At 37.4% G+C, this 13,562-nt stretch overlaps 2 protein-coding genes across 6 annotated transcripts; one reads left to right on the top strand and one right to left on the bottom strand.

Moving 5' to 3' along the window:
- The first annotated feature begins 768 nt into the window (after positions 1–768).
- tac3a (tachykinin precursor 3a) lies at positions 769–3,857 on the top strand. Of its 3 annotated transcripts, none has more exons than XM_044116497.1 (9): positions 769–873; positions 1,168–1,283; positions 1,377–1,476; positions 1,625–1,705; positions 1,853–1,933; positions 2,360–2,386; positions 2,470–2,523; positions 2,665–2,731; positions 2,863–3,857. In XM_044116497.1, the coding sequence occupies exons 2-9, from the start codon at positions 1,182–1,184 to the stop codon at positions 2,879–2,881; spliced, it is 531 nt and encodes a 176-aa protein (XP_043972432.1). In that variant the 5' UTR covers positions 769–873; positions 1,168–1,181; the 3' UTR covers positions 2,882–3,857. The 3 variants fall into 3 exon arrangements, with proteins under 3 accessions (XP_043972432.1, XP_043972424.1, XP_043972441.1); XM_044116489.1 differs by having other exon boundaries at positions 775–873; positions 1,380–1,476; XM_044116506.1 differs by lacking the exon at positions 1,853–1,933 and having other exon boundaries at positions 775–873.
- A 131-nt stretch (positions 3,858–3,988) lies between these two features.
- On the bottom strand, positions 3,989–11,058 carry c1galt1a (core 1 synthase, glycoprotein-N-acetylgalactosamine 3-beta-galactosyltransferase, 1a). 3 transcript variants are annotated; one of them, XM_044116475.1, is made up of 6 exons: positions 10,048–11,046; positions 9,525–9,659; positions 8,433–8,487; positions 7,863–8,118; positions 5,469–6,133; positions 3,989–4,887 (listed from the first exon to the last, which is right to left on the bottom strand). In XM_044116475.1, the coding sequence occupies exons 4-6, from the start codon at positions 8,071–8,073 to the stop codon at positions 4,537–4,539; spliced, it is 1,227 nt and encodes a 408-aa protein (XP_043972410.1). In that variant the 5' UTR covers positions 8,074–8,118; positions 8,433–8,487; positions 9,525–9,659; positions 10,048–11,046; the 3' UTR covers positions 3,989–4,536. The 3 variants fall into 3 exon arrangements, with proteins under 3 accessions (XP_043972410.1, XP_043972400.1, XP_043972392.1); XM_044116465.1 differs by lacking the exon at positions 9,525–9,659 and having other exon boundaries at positions 10,048–11,045; XM_044116457.1 differs by lacking the exons at positions 8,433–8,487; positions 9,525–9,659 and having other exon boundaries at positions 10,048–11,058.
- Positions 11,059–13,562: the final 2,504 nt, after the last annotated feature.

The raw sequence follows: 13,562 nt of genomic DNA, 5'->3' as shown, positions 1-13,562 counted from the left end.
GGAGAGCCCCCAGTGCTGCTCAGTGTCCACTGAGTGGACACACAAATACCAAATAGAAACTCCTTCAATGTTCAGCTAACATATTCTTTTTTCTTTTTTGTCTCATGCCACCCTTGAGCCAGGTCTATGTCTACTGTGTGGAAAAGCCTCAGTGAACATGTAACTCAACGCCAGCATATTTGCTACCTTGTGTGGCACTAGATCTAAATACTGGCAGGGTATTTCGCTATTGGTTAATTAATTAATATATTGAAAAATGATAGGTCATACTTTTCCTGCATTTAATAAACAAAGTCTATTTCCAGTCTGCTAATCAACGACCAAAGTCAAATAAGACAAAGTTGGCTACTTCCATATCTGATTTGATTGATATGTGCATCACTAGCTCTGATGATGCTTCTTGAGAAAACGAAAATATCTTGGGAAAATAATTTGAAAAAGCCATTGTCAAAAAGTTTAGTCCATACATGCGTCAAAGTCAAAGCCAAAGCTAGAGGATGTTGTAAAATATGTAAACCCACTTTCATTTAACGCCTTATATATCCCTACATGTGGTTGCTCCTAAACCCATTCCCGTTACCTTACCAACTCGTTTTATTATTTCATGTCCAGGGGTGAGGAGGGGCGAGGTGTTCCCAACCATCAAGGAGAAAAGCTTGACGTGACGTAAGACCTGTTACACTTCCTACGCTCCAGCTGCTGATTGGCTTTACGTAGGTTTCTGGCTAATATTTAATGCAGCAAAGTGCGGACGTCTCATTTATCAAGACTGGAGCTTAGCGCATATCTACTCCACTCCGCAGCAGAGCGCACGCAGCTGACGCATTTAACAAATCTGCCAGAGGAAAAAAAAAAAAAAGAAAGAAAAAACAGGTAAATTTACATTTCTGTATGTTTGAAATCGTTTTTGATAAAGTAAATTTATGTTTGCAGTCTGCTTTTATGCTGTCTTATGTTTTTTAAAAATTATGTCAAAAATAAGCAAACCTGGATGAATCATGTCTTTGTCAGTTAAAACCTTTATTTGCGCTTCTTTACGCAGTAGTTTTTGTTTTGTTTTTTGCTCGCAACAATTAGATGTGTTCTTTTTCTTAAAGTCTCGTTTCTCCTGAATACCACTCCTAATAATAAACAAACAAAAGAGTAACTGTGAATATTTTCGGACAGTTGCTGCTCAGAAAATGAAACGAGGCTTGCTTCTGGTGACTTTGTTCCTCATCATGAAACTTCACTTCAGTCATTCCAGACGCGAAGAAACCGGATCGCGCACAGCCTCCTCAGACGTAGGTTTTCCTGAGATTCGTAAATCAAGCAGATTTTCAGAGATGTTTTTTTTCCTCCCAGGGAAACTGACTATTTTATTCATATATCTTCAGCAGACTGTAAAATTGGAAGATCTGCAGCGGACCATACTAAGGAGAGAGTCAGAGCCGGATCCTGACAGCTTTTACGGGATGCTGGGCAAAAGAAATTCTGGTTAGTCCGCTGTGAATGCATCTGTTGATTTTATTTGATGCATCTTATGTTTTATTGTTTTGTTTGTAGAATATCACTATAGAGAAAATGGTGACACTGGTAAATCAAATAGTAAATTTTTGTTTTTGGAAAACTTTGTTACTGGAAGACCTGAAGCAGAACATTCTAAGGAGACTGGCAGAGCCGGATCCTGACAGCTTTTACGGGATGCTGGGCAAAAGAAATTCTGGTTAGTCCGCTGTGAATGTATCTGCTGATTTTATTTGATGCATTTTATGTTTTATTGTTTTGTTTGTAGAATATCACTATAGAGAAAATGGTGACACTGGTAAATCAAATAGTAAATTTTGTTTTTGGAAAACTTTGTTACTGGAAGACCTGAAGCAGAACATTCTAAGGAGACTGGCAGAGCCGGATCCTGACAGCTTTTACGGGATGCTGGGCAAAAGAAATGCTGGTCAGTCTGTTGTGAATATATCTGCTGGCTTCATTTATGTATTTTCAATTGTACTAGTTAAAAACAATTATATCATCGACTAGAAATATAATGGTGAAATTGGTGAATCAAATGGTAAATTTCTTTTTGGAAAATGTTATTACTGGAAGACCTGAAGCAGAACAGACAGAACCGGATCTGGGAGCTTTCTGTGGTTGACGGCAAAAGAAATACTGGCTAGATTGTTATTAATATAATCTTATTTATGTATTTTCTATTTTTTTTTACTATTTTTTATAATATATTTTGTACTATTTATTATAATAACAACTGACGATAAAATGGTAAAATTGGTAAATCAAATTGTCAACTGTAAAGGTTTGTTGTTATTCGGTTGTTTTTGGAAGAATTTGTTACATGATTTTGTATTTCCTCTTTGCCTTACAGATGAAGATTCGAAAACTGCAGCAAAAAGTGAGATTCAGCATAACTCCATCCTTATAAACCAATGAGTGTGTTTGTGGAATAAAAGCAATAATTTGATTTCTCTTTATTAGGGGAAACAGATGAGCTGTTTTTTGGTCTTATGGGAAAAAGAAGCTCAGACTCTGGTGAGTGCTATAGATCTCAGGAGTACAAAAGCTGCTGCCCTGATTTTTTTCATTGGCCATCTAATTTCTTCTTTAGTATGTAGACAATATAAAACTTGTAATCTGTGCTCCTATAATGAACCCTTTCATCTGCTCTCTTAGATAATAGTCCCTGGAGAAGAGAGTATCCAGAACAGAGAGGTGTTTTTCTCAACAAGTTCAGACTGAGGTGAGTTTCAGGAAAGCACATATATATATATATATATATATATATATATATATATATATATATATATATATATATGGCTAATTTACAATTTCTGCAGATGATATCTTTGTTTTTCTGTTTGTCTTTTTCAGGTCACTTCGGGGGCTGTAGACACTCGGTCGCACATTTTTCAGTTTGGCTTCAATTGAAAATCGCAGAGGAGCACAAACAGCCAACAAGTCTGATGGAAAAACAGCCAAGCAGCTGGTTGATGAAAGTAACCATAAACCAAGCAGATTGTAACTGTTTTACCTGAAAGACAAAGAATAATTACAAGCAGTGGCGGCTCCAGAGATTTTTTTTCTGCAGGTTGCTTAGACGGGTTGCTCGAAATTTCGAATTATGCCGGTCACTTGCGTCGGCTGGATGAGTGCAAAAGGATGCCGCCGCCTCATCGCACAAAATCAAGAGGGACATTTCTAAATTATCACTTAAAACAAAATGACTTAAACCTCCCTGAATACCAAAACCTGAGAAACTGAGAATCTTCAGACATTTTTGGTTTGAGACAATAAGACGTTAACTTTCTTTTAATACACGCATACAGTGGCGTTTTTTGATATGGACTATCGGTATATGGGCAGTTGCCCAGGGCGACATCAGTAACTGGTGGGGAAGCCAAGAACTAGAAAATAAAATATATATAATCTGCCAGTTGTCCCCTGAATATGTTTGCTACAACTTGTTTGTATGTGTAGTGAAGTAAGTTAGTTGCTGTTGAGTACTGGAAGAAACTACATTACCTGCTGCGGCAAAACAAAAAACGAAATAATTGCTTGCATTTTAATTGGTTGGAGTGCAGGGCACCATTCCTGCAAGATCCACAACTGCATGCATCATGTATTTCAGGCTTACAATGTGAATCATAGTGATTATTCACAGCGTTAGAGTGTGAATAATCTGATTACACTTTTAATCCATTGGCAGTACTGCTTCTTTTATTTAATGATGGTGAATCTTTCTGCAAGCTTGTGATTTGGAAACTCAAATATGGCATCACATGATGGGATTCACTTAAAAATGTGTAATTATGTTTATCACCACACTGAAACAGAACAGCTTGCTTTTAAAAGCACATTAGGACTTTAGAGCTTTGCATCAGAGTCAAAAAGCATCTCTGCAGCACAGCTGCTGCATCAAACATTATCGCTCTGTACATAGATATTGAGCTGCTAATGAAAACAAACTAGAATTCAACAAAAGATGACCAGGATCTCATAATATTTCAAAGTTTATTTGTGCATGTGGTTTCAAAGGTTAAAATAGCAAAAGAAGTTCATCATTAATTAAAATCCAAGTGTCCGTAAAAATTCTGGATACTTCATAGTTTCACACTGTACTGCTGCTCTCCATTTAATAAAAAAATTAAATTAGATTAATGATTGCATCAGTGAAAATGTTTCTGCATCACTACAAAATCGCTGATTGGGTCACAAACTCGGGCGCAGTCAAACATGATTAAGCAAAAAGCACGTTTTTACGTTGGGTAAAAATATACCCAGGCAATACGCAGCTGCCACTGAGCCATAATTAATTTGTCTCCTCCACTCCCACTGGGAGCGCTGTCTGAGAAATACTGTGAAATGTTATGAGATTATATCCAAGGGGGTATTATAATATTACTGTGGCAATATACTTCACAGAGCAGCAAACCTTTTGAGGGCAAAAAGTTTCCATCCTGGCTTTGATCACCTTGTCATGGTGTGGAAGAAGCTGTAACCAGATCAAATAAACAGCAGTTGAAGATTCTTCAGCAGCGTCTGGAATCAGTGACGGCTGCCTTGTGCGCTTACAGTCTTGTTTATGGATAAATTAAAATCAGCATCTTCTTTCCTGCCCCTCTCTGCTAGTGTCTGTTCTATGGTTTGGTTTCTGTTGACAAGCGGAGCAGGGGCTGTGCGATTGGTTGTGTCCATCACCTCCTGTGACACTTTAACGCCCACAGCAGCAGCCATCTTGGTCTGCGAGTGCAGTCTCGGCCTGCGGTGCGCAGAGGGCAGGTAGCGTGGTACGTAGCCATAAGCTCTCAGGTGGTAGGTGTAATACTCCAGAATATACATCAGCTGTGCTTCCACATAATGGAATGACACGGCCAGGTCCGAGCAGCACTGTGGACCCTGAAAAAAAAAAAAAAAAAGAAAAAGAAAAATTCACATCAAACATAGAATATGAGAACAGCAATTTATGAGCAAGATACAAAAGTGAGCATTGGCGTTCTCCTATTAGGAAGACTTTGGCATGCTGCTCCAATATATGCTTACAATTATTGCACAAAATGAATATTCTGGGGGGTTTATGTTCATGTTACTGCTCTTTTAGTTTGAAGAAAACAGAAAAACTGGCATCTTCCTCCATAAATTGATTCATATCTGACTGAACAGCTTGTTCTTCTCCATTCATCAAAAACATAGGCTTTTCACAGAAAATAATTGGAATGAAAGCTAGACCAAGAATTTCAGCTTATAATCAAATGAATTTATGAAGTCTTTCTATTTCTCCATGCAGTCTCTCATCCGCATGGCTTCTTCACCCGAATTGCCCTTTTCTAAGAAGGCTAATCCACTCAGAGGATGTCCGCCTAATGAGAACTATCAGTAATTGGCTTTCATGTTGATTAGTTATACTAAGAGTTACTGCCACAGTTCCACTTTACAGCGCTGAACCACTTGTACCGGATATAGCACATGAAGGGACTTGCCTCAACAATCGGGTAGAAACAATAACTCCAGTACCAGAAGCTCTTGGAGAACTTTGTGGTGAGATGGTGCTCCGGCACAAACGGGTGAAAGGTTTCCCGATGCAACGTGTCTCTAGAGTCCCCTGCCAGAACACCCATCTTCTCCAAACACTGCCCCAAGGCCAGGTCTTCAACAGGGGTGGTGTGTGTGCAAGCCTTGGTCCGGAAACCTTCGACAAACCTTCTAAGGGCCTCCTTGCTGAGCACGTACCCCGCACCTCCACTCATATAGCCTTGTTTGGTGTACGGCTTAAAGCGTTTACCAAAATAGATGGGCTCTTCAGGAGTGTGGTTGGACAGAAGCCAACGCAGGTTATCGACCACCACGAAGGTGTCATCATCAGCTTTAAGGAACCAGTCTGCTTCATTCACGTGATGCTCGTAGACATACTGGAAGGCTCGGATGGTTTTCCGGTAGAGCTGGTCACGGCCCTCTTTGGTGCCCAGCCCCACAGTGGGAAAGGAGGGGTCTTCCACAGAGCTCATGAACACCACAATGTTGCAGTGCCGACTCCAGGTGGCTCGGACATGGCTGGCCCTGCTCTGGAGGTTATATGGCCTTGTCATTACCCAGCAGAGAATGCGAACCCTCTGGAACAGCATGTCTGCCACCTTGCTGTCTTCATCTAGATACAGAGAACAAGACACCAGTGTTGCAATCTGCTTAGGAAAATTATTTTTTGTTTTGATAAAGGGAGATACCCTCTCTTTATCTTTCAGAGAAATGCTGAATCAATCGGAGAAATGTGCATTTGTCTTTAGACATTTCATTTAGAAAATCAGAGAAAATCAGAAATCAGAGTGTGATTTAAGAAAGGAAGAAAGAATTGAAACCTAAAACATATAATTCCTCTTGTATATCTTTCCAGTTATGTACGCAGCACCTCCCATCCATCTGTGCCCTGGGAGTTTCTGTCGTTTACCCGGTTCACTGAAACCTCCATTATCAGTTCCTGCTCAGAAACTTTTGTTCTTAGTTCATTCTTCCCAGTAAATAAGCCAAAGTTTTATTTTCCAAGACAAATCCTACTCTGTAAGCACAGGATGTGTGGTTCTACAATTACATAAGGCAAACCTTCAACCTAACCTCATTTTTTTAGTCACATTATAACCAGCAGCTTTTATGTGTTTTATTTGGATTTTAATGTGACCAATCAACAAAGAGTATTGCATAATTGTGAAGTGGAAAATAGTTTTCAACAATCCCTCCATCCATCATCAAACATGCTTATCCTTGCAGCGTCATGAGAGGGGCTGGTGCCTATCTCCAGCAGTCAATAGGCGAGAAGCAGGAAACACCTTGGACAGGTCGCCAGTCCATCACAGGGCAACACAGAGACAGGAAAAACCTGTCTTCTCACCTAATGAGAATTTTGAGAAACCAATTCACTTAACAGCTACATTTTTTGGACTGTGAGAGGAAGCTGGCGTACCCAGTGAGAGCCTATCCATGAACAAGGGGAACAAGCAAAGTCCATGCAGAATGAGCGGCCGGGATTTGAAACCAGGAACTTCTTGCTGCAAGGCAACAGTTCTACAGTCCAACCTTTCATCAAAAATGTGTTTAGCCCTCTTTACCTTTGAATCCTGTGCAACCAGTTGCCAAAACACATCACCCTGAAACCTATTACAGACTGTAAAACACTGCAGAGGAGGAGGTTCAGCTTCCAGCAGATTAAGTAATTAAACATTCAGCCACAGCTACAATTCAGTCGTTCAGATCAAAGCAGATCTATGTGTTAGAGTGGCCCAGTCAAAGTAGAGATCAAAATCTAATTGAGAACAAAACATGCTCTCCAGCTAATCTGACTAAGCTTGAAATTGGTAATGACGTTGGTGTCTAGATGTGCAAGTACACTATGTAACCATTTTTTACGGTTTTCTGTTGGCATCACATAAAATCCCCATAAATAACTCTGAAGTTTGTGGTTTTAAATTGTAAAAGGGTAAGTAGTTCAATTCTTCTGCAAGGCGGCACACCATCTTATGTTTTATTAATTAAGTCAAATCAATCAGTACACTCTGAAAATCTTCAGTTGTAATCCTTTCATTAACTAACAGGAAAATGGGATGACCATAATTACCTCCCTCCTCTATAACAGGACAATTTTTAAGTAGTTTGTAGCCTCTATTTTCTAAACTTTGCTTCGGGGTGTTTGTTCAAATTAGAGGCTTGCCGTTCTTAAGTTGGATAACTGCAGAAGATTATTCATTTTAAAAGGAGTTATTTTGTCTGTACAGTTAAACTACCAAGTGCTTCCTTACGCAGACAGTCTTGCTAACTAAAAATGCAACAGAAAAGAACCACATTGGCCATGCAGCATTTAAATCTAGCACAACATGCATGCACAGCACCTGCTTGGTGAGGGTGGAGCAGGTTGATGAGCGCGCCTCCTTCTCTCCTCCAAACGGTTGGCCGCTCCCCTGCTGCTGTGGCTGTCTCCTGAGCCTCAGAGAGCACAGGGTAGCTTCGCTCGAACCACACCTGATGCAGGAAGAAGTACATGCTGCAGGTTCCCACCACTAAGCCAAGTGAGAAGGCCCATTTGGAGCCGGAGCCCTTCATGGTGAAAATCTCTCCTGTTCTGCAAAGTCCCAACTTATAGCATGCCTACATGGAACAAAAGCACACTTTAATGAGATTGATAAGCATCTTATTAGTTCATTATTATTAAACCCTCATGTGACAAATCTATATTCCACAAAGAGTTCAATGGACAATAAGATATGGTGACGCGTCTTTAGAGCATTCTGTAGTTTTGCACCAGATCACTCAGTCTGGTGCCAGCAAGCCTTTGGTTGGAACTCTGGGAAGAACTATGAAATAAGATTAGTTGTTTATCAAGCCATGTTCAGGTGCAGCTCAGGATTTCCATTATTAAAAAGGTTAACTTTTTGTCTCAGTCTCACACAATTGTAACTTACGTTGGACACCTAAGCTCCAGAGGTCCATGAAAACAGCAAGTGTTAAATCTGGGACCTAAGAAAATAAAACAAAAAATAAATAAAAATAAAATTTTAAAAAATACATGAAATGGTCATCGGTGTATAAGCAATGTCTCATTGTCTCAAGGTGCAATGGATGACGATATCTTTATTTCGAACAAACAAACAAAGACAGAAGAAAGAAAGTGAAAACAAATAATGAAGCCCATTGGCATGCAATTTTTACATAATTTGGTCAAAAAGGAGCATGTAGAAGATACAGATATTATGATTCTTTGCCCTTCTTCTCATACTCACCAACTTGCAAACATTTAAATCTACCCACACCAGATAAACTCTTAAATTGTTTCCACAAATTGCCCCTTTAGAAAGTGCTGAATCAGTCTCCGGATCTTCTCTCATTGGATAGTCTCAGAAAATCTACACTTCTGTAATCTTGATCATAGAGACAGTTTCCCAAGGTTGAGAAACTATACACTACCCTCATGTCAAGTTAGGCTTGTGGTGAGAAAAGTGTTCTACTCAAACTGGGTTTTCTTGTTTCAACTGCTGCTTTCTGCCGCAGTGGCATTTGACAAGAATGATAACACCAACTGTGGAACATCCCCACATTGCGAAACTGGAATTACTATTATGTGTTTGGAGCAACAACAAAAAAAAAAAAAAAAAAAAAAGTAAAGGTACATTTTTGGCTATTAGAGTTTGGATAGGGTCAAATGGTAATGGCGAGACGTCTGGGTCATTTCCAAGTCGAACTTTTATTGGAGTGGTCACAATGACTATCAAAAGTAACCCATGGAAGAAATATAGGCAATCCAGCAAAAGCAATTGGCTATGTGCAGGGAAAAAAACTGCAATTGGCCTTACAACTTATAAGACTTAATATACAAGCATTTCTTCACCTTTAAAAAAAAAAAACAAAAAAAAACAAACAAACAAACTACTTTTAACTTGTAGTACCAATCACGTATTCCATTTTACAGAGGTTTTTTTTAGGCAATTACATTTATATCACAGAATTAATGGTAAAGGAACAATTTATCCCAAATGTCAAATCATATCTACACTTACACAATAGCTATGAGAAGGTTAAAGGTTTCTGCTGCAAACGTCTTGCTGTCAGACGCGCTTCACCTTCAGGAATCCAGTGAAGTTTTGTGGCTTAAGGAGCCATGGCCTGATCAGTGTACAACTACATATTTCCAGCTGAAAGAAAGGGACTCATTTACAAAGAGATTTAAAAAAAAAACTTTGCAAATTGCAACTGAAAAGGTGGCTTAAGTCCTTCAGTTTCACTTATGATGCTTGAGCTAAAAATATTATGATTTACTGTCAACTAAGCACCCCAATACACATAATGAACTTTTTTTTTTTTCTTGGAATGAAAGCATTTATTTTGCATGTATTTATTGTCTTTTACTTGAATCCTCACACAAGAAAAGAAAATACACATATAGCATAATCTGACATGCGGTATAAGCTCACAAAAGAACTCCACATATCGCCGTAAATCATAAGAAATAGCAAAAGTATCATGTTTCTGTTTGCACAGATGGCTAAAGACCAGTATAAATCCAATGTGTGTGCTTATTACCTTCGCTGTGGGATCAGTCATTTGTGGACACGGACTGCTTTACATCTCCTAAAGCTTGTGAGTGTTTACTCGAATGGGCACATAACGCATCGGTAAATGCTGCACACATTCAGCCGACGAACAGCTCTTCATGGCTGAGGTTCTCTGCGTGGCTGAATAAAATGATTACAGAGAGAAAATCCACACAAGGTCCAGATTTCCACCATTCAAAATCCACACGGCTTAGCTCTGGATATGCGGGCTCCCATTGGCTAACAGACAGTGACGCATAAGGAAGAAGGGTTCAATGTTTTCTTCTTCTTCTTCCTCTTTTTATGGCGGTTGGCAAGCAACTTATTGATGTGCATTACCGCCATCAACTGGAATGGAGTGTGGATCAGGATGCTACATATACACATTTGATTTCTTCTTTACTGAATGGTACTAATATATCAATATTACTATTTTTTGTAACTTGTTTTGCATATTTGTCAGCCAGCTCATTCCCTTTTATTCCTACATGTGATGGTATCCATGTTAATATAACTAATAAACCCATTGCCTGAATTCTATAAGTTAATAACTGAATCTCTAATAAAAGTTCTGGTCTACTAATAGCATGATTATTTTTTTAATGAATATAATGATAAACTTGAATCTGAACATATTATGCTTCTTAATGGACAAACCTCCTCAATCCATCCTAAAGCTAAAAAGATTCCCATCATCTCTCCTGTATAAACTGATACTCCATCAGTAATTCTTTTACATTTTTTAACACTGAATTCTGGAACAATAACACCCCATTATTGCTATTTGAGTTTTTTGAAGCATCTGTATAAACTTGGACATATCCGTAGTACTTATTGTCTAAATATGATTGAACCAAATATGGATTAAAATGTTTTCTTCTTTCCTTTTCTCCAACAATGCAAAATCAACAACATTATTATGATATAGAGACAGATGAACTGGTGAAAGAGGAACTGTTTGACTGATATTTATATCAGATAAACCAAAAATCTTTTATAATATTTTATATCTTCCTTCCAAAAGAATTTAAATCCTTTTTTTCCTTTTCCCCAGCTAGGTTTTAAAATTTCTTGACATGGATGATTTCCATCATGGCCCTTTAAATGACACCAATAATTGGTCTTTAACTATAATCTTCTGAGATGAAGTGGCATCTCTCCCATTTCTATTAGCAAAGCTGACGGAGTTGTTCTGACAGCTCCTGTACATCAGTGTTTCCCAACCCTGGTCCTCAAAGCACACTGTCCTACATGTTTTAGAGGTTTCCCTGGTTTAATGTGCCTGATTCAACTGATTGCAGTTCAACAAACGCCTGTTAATCAGTCATCAATTGAAATCAGCTGCACTGAAGCAAGGAAATACCTAAAACATGCAGGGCAGTGTGCCTTGAGGACCAGGGTTGGGAAACACTGCTGTACATAACCTCAAGGCTTGATACTGAATATTATCCAAAAAAAAAAATTAATAGCGTTTCTGATGCTGATCCAAAAGCTATACTACCATAAAGAAATACAGAATATATTGCTTTCAATGCTTTTCTCTCAGCACTCCATTCACTCCCCACCAAGCACCTCATTACATTTAAAACTCTCTTACACTTATCCACTACTTTTTGAATATGATTTTTCCAAGTAAGTTTTTCATCCAGCCATAAACCCAAAAACATAAATTCCCTTACCCTTTCTAATTCATGATTATATATTTCCAGTTTAAAATTTTCAGATACTTTCTTCCTTGTAAGAAATAAAGTCTTTGTTTTGTCTATAGAAATTTTAAATCCCCATTTAAAAGACCATTCTCCTATAATATTAATTGCTTCTTGTATCTTTTTAACAATGAACTTTAAATTTTTACCCCTCTTCCATATTGCTCCATCATCTGCAAATAAAGAAAACCCCATTCCACTCTCCAAACTGTCAAACATATCATTAATCATAATAGAAAAAAAAAACAAAAAACTAAGGACTCACTATACTTCCCTGAGGTGTACCATTCTCAACAAAAAACTTTTCTGACAATTGTTGTCCTATTGATCTATCTTGTAAAAAATCTTTTATCCAATAAAACATTGATCCATTAATTCCCTTTTTTTTTAAAAAAAATCTTTCCACATCATATCATAAGCTTTCTCTATATCAAAGAAAACAGCCGCCACACTCTCCTTATTAACTTCCCCTTTTCTGATTTCATGTTCTAAACATGGTATCGGATCCATAGTGCTTCTCCCTTTTATAAATCCACTTAAACATCTTGATAAATATCCCCTCTTTTCAACAAAGTAGCTCAAACTTTCATTTATCATTCTCTCCATTATTTTACATACATGAGAAGTTAAAGCAATGGGTCTATAACTTGCTAGATTTGACTGTTCTTTACCTGGCTTTAAGATTGGAACTACATTGCATCTTTCCATGACAGGTAAAAAAATAAAATAAAATAAAATAAAAAAAACACTTCCCATTTCTTATTATAGAATTCCAATAAAACCTTCTTAGATTAATTGCTAAGCTTTTTAACCATAATATAAGAAATATGATCTTTTCCTGGAGATGATTTTTTTGATTTTCTTAAGGCATTGTTTAATTCAAATAAAGAAAAAGGACAATTTAGTAAATCATTGTATTTTACATTTTCTTCTAATAAATTAACATTTTCATTAATTGGACAAATTCTTCTGCGTTTTTCTTCTGCACTTATTACACCTATGAACTTTAACAAATTTTTTAACCAACATATTTGCCTTCTCCTCCTCAGTCACAGCAATAACATTTCCACCTTTCAGAACTGGATATTCATATTCACTTCTAATTCCATTCATTCGCTTTATCATTCCCCAAACTTTTGAATTTTGTTTCTCTTCCAACCAAATCACAAAAGTTTCCCCAATAAACCTTTTTTGCCTTTTTCACCGTTCTTTTAACAAGAGCTTGTGATCTTTTATATTCAATAAAATTCTGAAAATTCAGATTTCTCTTTAACAATCTAAAAGCTTTATTTCGAGATTTAATTGCGCCATCACATTCCTTCGTCCACCAGGGTACAATTTTCTTCTTATATTTTCCTCTTTTCCTTTGGATTGTTTCACGTGCAGCACTTAAAATGGCTTCACAAATAGAATAATTTACCTCAACATCCAAATCTATCTAATATATTAACCTTTTGCACCTCTTCATCAGTTATTATTTTATATTTTTCCCAATCAACATTTCCAAATATCCATCTTTCTATGGTTTCATTAACAAATTTTCCCATTTCTAAATCAATTTCAATAAATATAGGATAATGATTACTTCCAGTAGTTGATTATATATATATTTCGTTTTTGCTTTAGATATGCGATATTTTGTTTAATGTAAACAAGGCACGTTTTTATTAGAAATGCAAGATGCAAAAGAAAAATAAATGGAGGCAAACATGTAGCTGTACAACTCTTTACCACTGAAGGTCGCCCTAACGCTTCTATGCAAGCAACACGAATTGATATTTTGTTCCAGAAATAGGCA

The sequence above is a fragment of the Gambusia affinis genome, linkage group LG01 (genome assembly GCF_019740435.1).
Source record: "Gambusia affinis linkage group LG01, SWU_Gaff_1.0, whole genome shotgun sequence".
Taxonomy (NCBI): Eukaryota; Metazoa; Chordata; class Actinopteri; order Cyprinodontiformes; family Poeciliidae; genus Gambusia; species Gambusia affinis.
This window is presented reverse-complemented; position numbering and strand designations above follow the sequence as displayed.

Bases quoted from the DNA above. Each gene is read 5' to 3' on its own strand.
- tac3a (XM_044116497.1), top strand. From the start codon at position 1,182: ATGAAACGAGGCTTGCTTCTGGTGACTTTGTTCCTCATCATGAAACTT. The intron at 1,477-1,624 runs GTTAGTCCGCTG...TGTTACTGGAAG, and splicing joins GCTGGGCAAAAGAAATTCTG to ACCTGAAGCAGAACATTCTA. The intron at 2,387-2,469 runs GTGAGATTCAGC...TCTCTTTATTAG, and splicing joins TTCGAAAACTGCAGCAAAAA to GGGAAACAGATGAGCTGTTT.
- c1galt1a (XM_044116457.1), bottom strand. From the start codon at position 10,068: ATGACTGATCCCACAGCGAAG. The intron at 8,119-10,047 runs GTAATAAGCACA...TGTTCCATGTAG, and splicing joins TGACTGATCCCACAGCGAAG to GCATGCTATAAGTTGGGACT. The intron at 6,134-7,862 runs GTGCTGTGCATG...CTCTGTATCTAG, and splicing joins GCTCCACCCTCACCAAGCAG to ATGAAGACAGCAAGGTGGCA.